Source organism: Aulonocara sp. 'chitande type north' Nkhata Bay, linkage group LG11 (assembly GCF_057382095.1).
Source record: "Aulonocara sp. 'chitande type north' Nkhata Bay isolate Kocher_YH1m ecotype deep benthic linkage group LG11, A_spYH_male_GT1.1, whole genome shotgun sequence".
NCBI lineage: Eukaryota > Metazoa > Chordata > Actinopteri > Cichliformes > Cichlidae > Aulonocara > Aulonocara sp. 'chitande type north' Nkhata Bay.
The window spans coordinates 29,909,331-29,921,664 of NC_141354.1; the positions used below are offsets into that span (position 1 = coordinate 29,909,331).

At 46.0% G+C, this 12,334-nt stretch overlaps 1 protein-coding gene across 3 annotated transcripts in view; it reads right to left on the reverse strand.

The window, feature by feature from the left end:
• Positions 1–6,804, reverse strand: part of atxn1b (ataxin 1b) — a 14,215-nt gene extending 7,411 nt beyond the window's left edge. Inside the window, exons 1-3 of one of the 3 annotated variants that reach the window (XM_086311936.1) lie at positions 6,429–6,804; positions 5,444–6,280; positions 802–2,869 (exon numbers count right to left, since the gene is read on the reverse strand). In XM_086311936.1, coding sequence (XP_086168062.1) covers positions 802–2,607 — 1,806 coding nt within the window. In that variant the 5' untranslated portion in view covers positions 2,608–2,869; positions 5,444–6,280; positions 6,429–6,804. The remainder of the gene's footprint in view (positions 1–801; positions 2,870–5,443; positions 6,281–6,428) is intronic. The other 2 variants (XM_086311937.1, XM_086311935.1) reach the window with 2 other exon arrangements.
• Between the last annotated feature and the right edge of the window lie 5,530 nt (positions 6,805–12,334).

Consider the following 12,334-nt stretch of genomic DNA (forward strand, 5'->3'; position numbering starts at 1 on the left):
ATACCAAGGGCTCAGAGAAGAGCTCGAGAGGATGTGGAGGGTGAAGGTAACGGTGGTCCCCGTGGTAATCGGAGCACTAGGTGCGGTGACTCCCAAGCTAGGCGAGTGGCTCCAGCAGATCCCGGGAATAACATCGGAGATCTCTGTCCAGAAGAGCGCAGTCCTGGGAACAGCTAAGATACTGCGCAGGACCCTCAAGCTCCCAGGCCTCTGGTAGAGGACCCAAGCTTGAAGGATAAACCGCCCGCAGGGGCGTGCTGGGTGTTTTTTTCATATTCCACTTGAGCATGGATTTCTATGTTAGATTTTATTTATTTATTTTAGCTGTGGTGTCGTTTGTTGACCTTAATACTCTAGAATCAGTCAGGCTGAAGTCCATATGGCTTTTAAAACAACTGTAACATGCCCAGATTCACCCATCTATAAAAGTAATGACTTTTAGCCTTTCAAATATAGTGCTGTGTTGTGTAAAATCTATTTTTAGCATCTGTTCTAAAACAGCGAGTTAGAGGTTTGGAAAATAAAGATGCGCAGCATGAAGAGTGTTTTTAATTTAAATTTAATTCATTTCTAAATTATGGATGAATTTTGAAACACTGCAGCTTAAAGTACTTTGCTGCTTTAAGCAAAAGTGGATTGTTACAGAAATGCTGTCAACGATTTCATGATTTCATTGTTTGGAAGCAATACAGATTTTTGCTGCCAATGTATCTTTTGAGATTTTCACCAGGGGGTGCCAAAGACTAGAGATTGCAAAGACTCTTAAAAAATAAACAATAAAATGAATGTGACATCATTTACCTGGGCTTTGAGCTCTCCTACAGAAAACTGTATAACCACAGCATTAGGACTTTGACCATTGTCAATACGCTCCACGGTGCTGGAGTCAATCTTGAGCTCGCTGCTAATCTCAGCGCTTTGGATGAAGTCCTCTGTCTTGAGGTCCTCCACACGCTTCAGCTCTCCATCGGCCAGCTGGATGATGGAGCCCCGCATGAAGAAAGGAGGAAGCGCCACAGGAGAGGAGGAAGCGGAAACCGAGGGGGAGGCCTGGATGGCAGCAGGGACAGAAGCGGGAACCGGAGTGGGAGTCGGGGAGGGAGTAGCCACCACTGCAGGAATCGGGTTTGAAGGCAGTACTGACAATGCTGGAGCCTGAGCAACTGCGTTGGGTGGTTGATTTCCATCTGGCCCTAGTGCCTCACACTTGGACAGGGCTGTGGCCAGATAGGCATGAGGCATGGCGGTGGATATCTGAGGGGTAGTAGTGGAGGTGAGGGCACTTACAGTACGACTAACCTCCATTTCTGTGCAGTTATTGGAACTGCTGACTGGAATGAGAAGGGACTGACCACTCGGGATGACCAGGTGCGGAGGCAGTGCTGCGTGGTAGCTGACAGTATGCTGGTTTGCACTTGTGATATAGCCAATGATCGGTGCCTGTGTGGAAGAGTAGAGACTGGCTGGCATCTCGTCAGGGGGTAGAGTGGTCTGGATGACAGTATGTGGAGCAACAGACTTCACCACTTCTGACGAAGAAAAGGAGGCAAAAGACGAAGGTCTGGACACTGGCTTTCCCAAGCAAATCCCTCCTTTCTCAGTCTGGACTAAAGAGATCTTATTTGAGCCAGTTTCGTGCTCAACTCCATGGTTGGGCTGGGCCACAAGCACCAAAGAGGTCTGGAGTCCTGCAGGGTTTTGGCCATAGTCAGCAGGTAGGAGGATATGTCTGGCCTCATAACTCTGCACCTGCTGATGGTTTGCTGGCTGACTAGTGGCTTTTGCCTGTTTGGCTGCTTCCACTTCCCCATTCAGCACAGCCTTAGCGTGCCCTTCTGGTTTCTTTCCAGCAGAACCATCTGCATACTGGACCACGAGCTGGGAAGGAGCAAGCGTAAGCGTCTGGGGGAGGACGGCTGTGTGAGGGTGGAGCTGAAGTTGGGCCGTAGGTGAGGCGACGGCATTTCCGCTGACAGTCAGAGGTGCTCTGCTGTCCAGGTGGATGTACTGGCTGGTGACTTGAGGAGAGCTTGGGAGTGACACGGGGGCCAGTTCAGTGGGGGAGAGGCCTATTTGAAACTGCTGCTCCCCTTTGGTGTTGGGCGAGATAAGGGCAGTGGTGTAACCATCCAGCTGGGGACGCTGTCCGACTATGGTCGAGCTGTTTTGCACAGTATTAGCATTTGTTGAAATAATATGAGAGGATATGTATCCTGCATAGGGCCCAGAGCTGATGAACTGAACATTGGGTCCCAGTTGAGCAAACTGGATTGTTCCAGCTTGCTGGGGTAGAGCTGCGGGGTAAACTGCAGGCAGAGAGGCCAAGGGTAGGGCAGATATAGGTGTGGCTGAAGAAGGAATAGAAGTAGAGGGAGAAGAGGAGGAAGCAGAGGAGATGGGACATCTAGGGCTATCTACTTCCCTGGATTTGCAGCGTTCACTGGCTACACTGGCCAGCCATGCTAGGTTTTCTGTGTGGGGACTATCAGACGCAACTGCAGCAGGTGGTGTTGCTGTTGCTACTACCACTGGCCTCTGCTCCATAGCCAGGATCTCACGCTTCTTAGGAGGAAGGCATCCATTGCTTCGCTCTTGGTTAGATTTCATTGTGCCGCTGCAGTTTTAATATTCCCTGGCACTGCTTCTAGGTCCCTCTGAGGCTACTTTCTCTCTATCTCACCTCCCCTCAGTGGTTATATGCAGGGCCAGCCTCTCTGGGCTTGGTGACTCTGCCTCTGTTGTTTGTTTTCACTGTTCAGGGTCTCACACCGGAGAAGACGGAGCCATTCCTGCTCACAAAATGAGCCCCAAAGACTTCATGAGGAATCATCTCTGATCGAGCCGCCTCTTCCACAATGTCAATGGGAATCTGAAGGCAGAGAGAAGCTAACGTCAGCATTTGTGCTAAACAAATAAACTGAAATTAGAATTAAATCTCATTCGTCTAATGGCACTGTAGAAATATCCCAGTCTGCTCAGGCAGCGATTATTAAACATATTTTCAAAATGCTCTGCAGAGGTGGAAACAAGAAAAACAAAACCACTACCCCCTTGCTTCCATGTTTGTGAAGCTGCTGCTCCATGTTTTGCCACTAGGTGGTAGCTGGTGTAAGCATTGCAGGTAATTCGTGTCGGTCTATGTGCTTGAACACAACACGTAGTGCAGTCTGTGTAGGCTACATGACGCTCTGTGAGTAGACTCCAAATACTATCTGCAAGGATCTACAAAGACTCGTCAGTCATAGTTCAACCCTCAGCCTGCCTTTCCATGAGCAATACACAGGAAAATACAGTGCAATGCTGTGTGTCACCATTTGCATAATGTGGAAAGGGTTTCTCATGTTTTCACCAGGCAGGAGTTTTCAGAACTGCCGTGTTTTCGTGTCTGTGTGCAGTCTCATGTGCACTGCTATTGGCTGTTATCTTGCTCCAGGGTCTAGTGTAAGAAAGCAGGGCAGAGTGAAGGGATAGCAGCACACAGAGAAACAGCCCCAGAGGACCATATGTTTTTGTCTTTACTTTAAGAGTCTAAGACCTTGGCATCATGAGTACTTTAGAAAATGAAGCAAAAACAATATGCACACAAGATTTCAACAATTTGAAAACTGATTGTATTACATTCTGCAAGATCCTTGATTTTTTTTTTCATCTATACCTTATTTATAAAGGGTATCAAAGTTCAATGTAATACAGGACGGAAAGCAAACAATGAATGAGTTTGGTAACAGCCCGGTTTAGCAAGAGGCAGAGTGAAAGCTGAGTTAAATGAGAAGTGAAACAATGTGTTTATTCACAGGAATAGGGAGGAAAGTTTGATGTGTAGGGGGTCGGTTAGTTAGTAGCTAGTGGAAGGTTCAGTTTAGATTCAGGCATCTGTACTCGCAGATATGATATCTGTAAAACATGCAAATAGAGGGAAATGCAAATTCCATAAATTCAAACCACAATAACATGCAGTATTTTGGCTCATATTCTGTGTTTCTTTTATTTCTTTTACTGAGAGATTGTTTTTTTTCTTCAGGCTTATCTCTGGGTCAATGCACAAGACTCTGAGTTGTTCATTAGCCAGAGGAATGACTGAAATGGACTATATGACACACACATCCATCCATCCATTCGTTTTCTCTTCCTCCATTCCTTTCATAGAAGCTCCACTATTGGAAAATGCTAAAGTGTATTTTCATCTTACAGCCGAGGTTTACTACAGCAGGCAACCACAGACATGTTACATAAAAACAGAAGGAAGAAAAAAAGGGGGGGAAAATGCACAGAAGACGATCTTGGTCCCTTTTTTACTCAAACACATCTACCCCTGACACCAGCTTTGGCAAGGTCACTGTCTCGAAAAGCAGCAACAACCCCTGTGCAATTTATCTAGCCTTGCAGACAAGTAGAGCCACCAGATGTAACAAAGGGGGGGGGGGGGGGGGGGGGGGGGGGGGAAACAGCAGAGATAGAAACAGAAGCAGAAAAAGAAAGAAGGAGAATGAGGGGGAGGAGAAGGAGAAATGCAAAGCAAAACGACAGGATGTGGAAGGAGGCGAGGGAGCGAGAGGAGAGACAAAAGAAGATTAGGAATTGGGAAGAAGGAGGAATAATAGGGAATGAGAAGGAGACAGAGAACTCTGCTTCTCCTGACCCACATTGAGCAGCGCCTGCAGCATCAGAGCGCCATTGCCCCCGCCTCGCTGAGAGATCCCCCATCGGCGACGCAGCCGCCGCTATAGTCTGAGAGACACTGTGCGGCATCGCTCGGCGGCAACAACCCCACCTCAGCAACACTGTGTCAACACCGTAATGACATCACATCTGAAGCACAAGGACCTCCTATCATCACAGCAGCACTGGAAGACAAAGCCAGCACGCTTTGATTCTCAAACGCCACAAAAACGCAGCATCAGTGTCAACAGACTAAAACAGGAAGCTGTCTCTCCTTTCCTGGACACAGTACTCGCTATACACAGTTACACATACACACACGCGCATACGGCTCAGCAGCCAAAACCTCTCTAGATTTTCCACCATCAGCCTATTATTAGAACACTGACACCAACAAACATAAGGCCTACGCGATACTATGGAGAACAAAGGCGAGCTTTCAAGATGTGAGTGTCACACCGAGCCACGCAGCACGGGATCCCCGAGTCAGTCTCCCGGACCGGGACGGACACCTTTAAGACATGCATGGAGGGATGACAACAGAGGGAGAGAGAGAGGGTGGACAGAACTGTCTCTGTTCCACTCATCACACTGATGCTTTTCAGCTCAGACTGAGTGATGGAGCCACCCTTTCCCTTTTTTTCATACTCCCACACACACTCACAAAAAGCTACATAAACCACAGAAATAGGTTTGTGCAGCGGTGTGTGTCCGGATGAGGTGATTTCATTCAGCCTCTTCTGTGTGCTGTCTCCAGGTGAGAGGCCCCCCCGAGCAGACTTACATCTCCTCTCTTATGCAGCAGTTGCCAGCTCTTCCAGTCCCCCCGCCTCTTAACTTCCTCCGCCAGAGCTCCGAGTCTTCTCCTAGACCTACTATTTACTCCTTGCATTGATCACAGCTTCATAGCAGCAGCATTACTCTGGAGTCAGATTATGCAGAGAGGCACTGACATTATTTGATGACAATATCTTTTAGATCTAGGCAAATATTTACACAGAAAGCTAGTGCAATGACCCCGGGGTGATGAACCTGTTGTCAAGACTATACATCATGGCTCACCTGCTAGAGCAGACACAGACAGTTAGTGAATACCCTGCACAGCAAATGGCTATATATAGAAAACAAAAACATCATTATCAATCTGAGCTCTGGCATGAAACAGAAAGGGGAGGTATTGTGGAAGACAATGTGTGCCTCGGTTTTATGATTTGCTGCACGCAAATAGGACCTCACTTCACCTACTGCTGCTTCAAGCACAGGGGAAAAAAATCAATACAGCGTACTGCTTTTTCTAATATTCAAAAGAGCCATTTTACTGTCCGCTTCTCTGTACAACAGTGCCGCCTGTGCCTTTAAGAGGCGGACTTAACTGTGTGGCAGACTAAAGCAGACAGTAAGAACAGGCACTGGGGTTCAGGCTGTTTGTCTTCACAATGACTCCAGAGTTCTGCATCACGGCTTGACACACAGCAGACGGTTCATGCATACATGCGTCCCCTTCTCAGCGAGAACCCCTGCAAACGAGCGTGGTCACTGCTGTTCAGTCCCAGCGGCTGGTTGTGACTGTGGTCAGATCAGTGGGACTGATGCTGTGGCTGTAGCTGTAGCCTCTGGGGGGCTTAAGGATGACAGTGAGAGCGCATGAGTGTAGTAGCAGGGCAGAAAATACTACTATGCCACAAATCAAGAAGAAAAGAGAGACCCCCCCCCCCCCCTCCTCCTCCTCCTCCTCCTCTCCTCTGTTTAAAGTACTAAGAATAGCTCACCAGTCTCACCACAGCCACTGCTTGCAGAGCATGTCCGAGGGTTCTTCCTGCCTGTCAGCGCGTGTGCGTCTGTGTTAGAGACGTGTTTCCTAGTAGGACTCCTCTTCCCGTTTCTCTCCTTTGTGCTGCTCTCCTCTCCTGGAGCCTGTGCTGTAAAGCTGCTCCTGTTCTGCCTCCTTCTCGTTCCCCCTCTCTCTCTGTCTCTGCCTCTGAATTCCGGTTTTTGGAGGGTATGCTGCCCCTGCAACGAGCTGACGGTAAAGGAAGTTCCCCACTTCTAGAGCTCACACCAAGACCTACGTGCAAGGCTGCTCTAACGTGTGTTATGCAAGGCCACCAGACCGCCAGCTCCCTCTCTGCTTGGTTGCTTCTCTCTCTCGCTTTCTCTCTCTCTCACTCAGTGTGTGTTTCTGCCTCTCTCCCTCTCCCTCTCCCTCCCTCCTCTTTCTTTCTCTCGCAGTACTCCACTGACACAGCTCCTCCCCCAGCCAGCCTCATCAGCCGCATCAGGTATTCATTCAAAAAAACACACTCTACTTGGCTCAGCGCCCAGACTACGCTCACACAGAGAGAGAGCGAGAGCAGGGAGGGGGAGGGCGCAACAGACGGAGGGCGAGGGAGGGAGAGCTGGAGATTCAGAAAGGGTTTGCACAGGCAGATACTGCATGGATGAGAACAACCGTGGGATATTAATGTTGCAAACATACATGCAGACACACACAAGCCAGGGGAGGATTGTGGTGCTCAGTACACTAAAGCTTTGTTAATGCTCCGCCTTGCACTTTTTCATTTTCATATGCATTTTTCCTCTTGTAGAGCCAAATCTCCTAATCTGCCCTATGAGCTGGTCTACAGTTTACTTTCTCAGCCTTTATTCAGCTGCAAAATGGCTCAGAGTACACCCACCATAGGTCTCCCCAGGACTCCCCAAAGATATTTCCCTTGGTGCAGGCAGGGAGGGCCAGTTGGCACCGGGGCCCTCCTCAAGGCTTCCTGCATATCCTGTGCAGTTCACAACAGAAAGACAAGGAGGCACTCAGCACCAGACCAGCCAGCTTCCTGGGCCTCTGTAGGTGAGGCAAGCAGGGGAGGCTCTTAGAGGATGCTGAATGAGGGGGAAAAAACAGGCTATAGAATACAGCAAATCATTTCTACTGCATCAATAAGCCCAGTATTACACAGGCAAAATCACAAATATATATATATTATGTTATAGTTAGGGCTGGATCAGGTGACCCTGAATTCTCCCTTACTTAGCCTGCAATAGGCCTTGGCCTGCAAGGGCTTCCTATGATACACTGAGTGTCTCTTCTTCACTCACGTTTTTTCGCACATTGTGTTTTTACACACCACTCTTTCATCATTAGTTATTACTCATCTCTGGCTCTCTTCCACAGTGTATCTTCTCTCCTCTCTTCTTCCCCTTATACAGATAAGATAAGATAAGATAAGATAAGATAAGATAAGATAAGATAAGATAAGATAAGATAAGATAAGATAAGATAAGATAAGATAGAACTTTATTAATCCCTCGGGTGGGTTCCTCTGGGAAATTCGTTTTCCAAAAGCACAGCACCGACAGAAGTTACAGTTACAGAATATTATATATACACACACACACACACACACACACACACACACACACACACACACACACACACACACACACACACACACATATAAATACAGAGACAAATATAAATAAAATATACGAAGGGAATTGCACATTTCAAGTATTGAGGTCTATTGCACCATTGACTATTTACAAAAAGTATTGCACAAGGTATTGCACAGTGAGGTGAAGAGGCACTACAGCTTTGTTGTTTCCCCCTCCTTTGTCCTCCTGTTTCCCCTCCCTCTCCCCTCCAGAGAGGAGTTAAACAGTTTGATGGCGTGTGGGACAAAGGAGTTTTTAAGTCTGTTAGTTCTTGTCTTGGGGAGAAGCAACCTGTCACTGAACAGACTCTTCTGGTTGTTAATGGCCATGTGCAGAGGATGCCCAGCATTGTTCATAATGTCCAGCAGTTTTTTTAGTGTCCTTTTCTCTGCCAGTGTCACCAGAGTGTCCAGCTTCATGCCGACCACAGAGCTAGCCTTCCTGATCAGTTTCTCCAGCCTGCATGAGTCCTTCTTATATAGAACTTATACAGAACCAATGGTGGCAGATGGCTGCCCCTCTCTGAGCCCAATTCTGCTGGAGGTTTCTTCCTGTTAAAAGGGAGTTTTTTCTTCCCACTGTCACCAAGTGCTTCCTCATAGGGCGTCACTTGATTGTAGGTCAGGAGTTCAAATCCTAACCAGGGCTTGTGGCATCTGGCAAGGCCCCCCAAGTCTACCTCGGTACAATCAAGAAGAATATGACTGAACACAGCTGCACGTGTTAAGGAACCAGGACATTCTGATGAGAAGTGAGCTAGTGGAACAAGAAGGCATCACAACCGATGAGAATAGGGAACTGTTGGAATGCTACTGCAAATGTAATCCCAGTGTTACAGATATTTGCAATCCCAGTGTTGCAGGAAAAGGATGTGGGACCTATGAATATATATATGTATAAAGTTGTAATTTTTGTGTTGCATGGGTGAAACCATAAATGCATACTTTTCCATGTAGACATTAAACCCTAATATATTGCCAGAAGCTTCAGCGAGCTGGAAGACAGAGATACAAATGACCACAGGCATGCAGAAGCACATGCCAAATGTACAAACTGAAGCTGTGTTTTTCCAGCTGTTGAACCTGAGAGAAAAAGAAAATAAACTTGCAGTGTGTCTTTCTTGCCAAAGGGGTACAGCCTCATCTTCCTACAATGACTGATATTACTACCAAGACGCTGCCAAGCCAATGTAAACCTCAGGACCAACACTATCCCCACAGAAAGGGAACCGAAACCGCTGTGAAACAAGCATCAACAACAAACAGAGGTTTGCACTGCCATAAAATGGCTCACTGTAAACGGAAGGTCAGAATTAATGTCAGACAAGTGATCTGACACGCTGCCTTCCGAGAATTCACAAATCCAGCTTAAGTTGCATGGGGTGAAATAAATGTGCAGTGTATAGAGGAGATCACATCAAGCGTGAAGTCGCATAAAGACAGAGCTTTCAAATGTGTCTGGCTGTTTGTATCTCGATCAAAGGCTTCCTTGCATTAGTATGTCGGGAAAGCTTTCACCACAGATCAGAATATTGAGTCCCTGTTGACATCTTCACAGACACTGAATAATATCGGATGCTGATTATTGTGGTCCAACCCGATATGTTTGTTTTGCTAGCCTAGCTGCACAGTCTAAGCAACATTTCTCAGTATGGTGCACACATAATGAGAGTGAGTGCATGAAACCAAATGTTTACACTGTAGTAGTGCAGTAGCGACAGTACTAGTCCTGGAGTACTTGCACTAGTAATAGATAGTGATTTTAGCAGCAGCATATCATCGTTCTAACAAAATAAACAACGTACCCTTTCATTTGTAAACACACACATGTTCCTATACACTGAGTCTACGCTCTCTCCTACTCACGCACTCAGTAGTTTTCAGCGAGGGAAAAAAAACCGTGAAAACTCAAGTGGGTTCCACTTGCTGTGGGCAATAACGCTGTATGACCTTCACTCCAAAGCCAAACATGTCCAAGTACCAATTTAAGTTCTGGGGCAACTCTTTCAAGGTTGAGCTTTAAATGTAAAGAGATGCATCATATTAGGCCTACCTTGAACCTGGTGGGTGTCGAAGAAACAATTATCCAAGCATCATTACCCGCATTCTGTCCTGCATCCACACCACTTACCGGGCATAAGTGAGCATCCACTACTGCGGAAGGCATGTCCAGACATGCAAAAGCGCTTCTACTACACACAACTAAGGGGAAGCCTGCACGATGCAAATGGTCACATGATTTGGGAAACGAAATGTTTGTTTGTTTGTTTGTTTGTTTGTTTGTTTGTTTGTTTGTTTGTTTTTCCATAGTGAGTTGTTTTTGTAGCCATTAGGTCATTTATCGTTTCTCAAAATGTTCCCCAGAACATCTGTCCAAAGCAGGTATAGGTGTTCCACACAATAAGTCACACTCAGATAAACCAGAGAGCTAAAACAGCACTGACATAATGCAATAAATATTTAGCCAAAAATCCCCCATCAAAAAATTATGAATTATGAAATTATACAGTTTTATTTATATAGCGTCGACTTACAACATCATCTTGCTTTATACAGCAAGGTAAAAGACACATAAAAAATGTTAGAGGGAAAATAATCATAAAATCCCCTATGAGCAAGCACTTAGTGATCGTGGGAAGGGAAAACTCCCTTTTGACAGGAAGTATAACCTCTGGTAGAGCCAGCATCGGGGGGAAGGCAGCTAGACATCTGCCGGGACCGGTTAGGGAGAAAAAAAGGACGGCTTGGTGAAACGGGGACAGAACCAAACATGAGAGAGAAGACAAAACTTTATAGCAAGCAGTAGTAAATTATGTGGGTGGTGAAAAGAGGGGGTGGAGAAGAAAGGGTCAGTGCATCATGGAAAGTCCCCAGCAGTCTGAGCTGATTGCAGCATAACTAAACTACAGTTCGGGGTCATGACATCCAGTCCTGACTCATCAAAAAGCAAAGTTTTAAACCTAATCTTACAAATAGAGATGTTGTCTGTCTCCCCAGTGTAAACTGGGAGCTGGTTGCACAGAAAAGGTGCATGAAAGCTGAAAGATCTGCCCCCCATTCTACTTTCAGAAACTCGAGAAACCACAGTTAAGTCAGCAGTGTGAGAGTGAAGTGCTCTATTGGGATTCAATGCTATTTATGTGAGAAGAAAGATTTTAAATTCAAGTAGTCATTTTTTAAAGGGTGCAAATAAAGAGAAGCCAATATGGGAGAAATATGATCTGTCTTTGTAGCCCCGGTCAGTACTCTCACTGCAACATTTTTTTACCATCTGCAGGCTTTTTTTCAGGGAACTTTTAGAAAAACATTATAGAAAGAATGTATAATAGGCCAGCCTAGAAGAAACAAATATATGAATCAGCTGTCTGAAAAAGTAGTCTTATCAAAAACGCCACCTGTACAGGGGAACAGAGTGGGGTGGAAAGTGTCACATTAATAATAAGATGAAGTAGCATGCAAAATTAAATAAAAATACAATACTTCTGAATGGTAATTGGGTTACTTTCTTTTCAGCACTCGTTAGACACTCTATGCTTGTAATAAACCCCCTATTACTGTGTTATAAGGAGGTTTGCAAAAAAACCAATATTTTGTTTTACCTATATGTTCTATGCCAGCCTTTTATAATTTTTTTGTCAGCATTTTAAGGCTTCATTAGTTTTACATGAAAATGTTGGCTTTAAACATGCACATGTCCCCATGCAGGTTTAATTACAATACAGCTGTTGTGTTCCCAGTGACCTTGAACAGATTCCTTGGTGGACTGATGGACAGGAAATAACAATCAAATTTGATAACGGGCGATCGTGGCTCAAGAGTTGGGCGTTCGCCTTGTAATCGGAAGGTTGCCGGTTCGAGCCCCGGCTTGGACAGTCTTGGTCGTTGTGTCCTTGGGCAAGACACTTCACCCGTTGCCTACTGGTGGTGGTCAGAGGGCCCGGTGGCGCCAGTGTCCGGCAGCCTCGCCTCTGTCAGTGCGCCCCAGGGTGGCTGTGGCTACAATGTAGCTTGCCATCACCAGTGTGTGAATGTGTGCGTGAATGGGTGGATGACTGGATATGTAAAGCGCTTTGGGGTCCTTAGGGACTAGTAAAGCGCTATATAAATACAGGCCATTTACCATTTAACTGATTAATATTTTCAAGCAAAACAATTGAAAACTATACAACAACTAAACTAAACATCCCAACTCCTCTAATTTCAGGATTTACCATGTTGGTATTACCTTATATTGTTGGAGATATATTAGT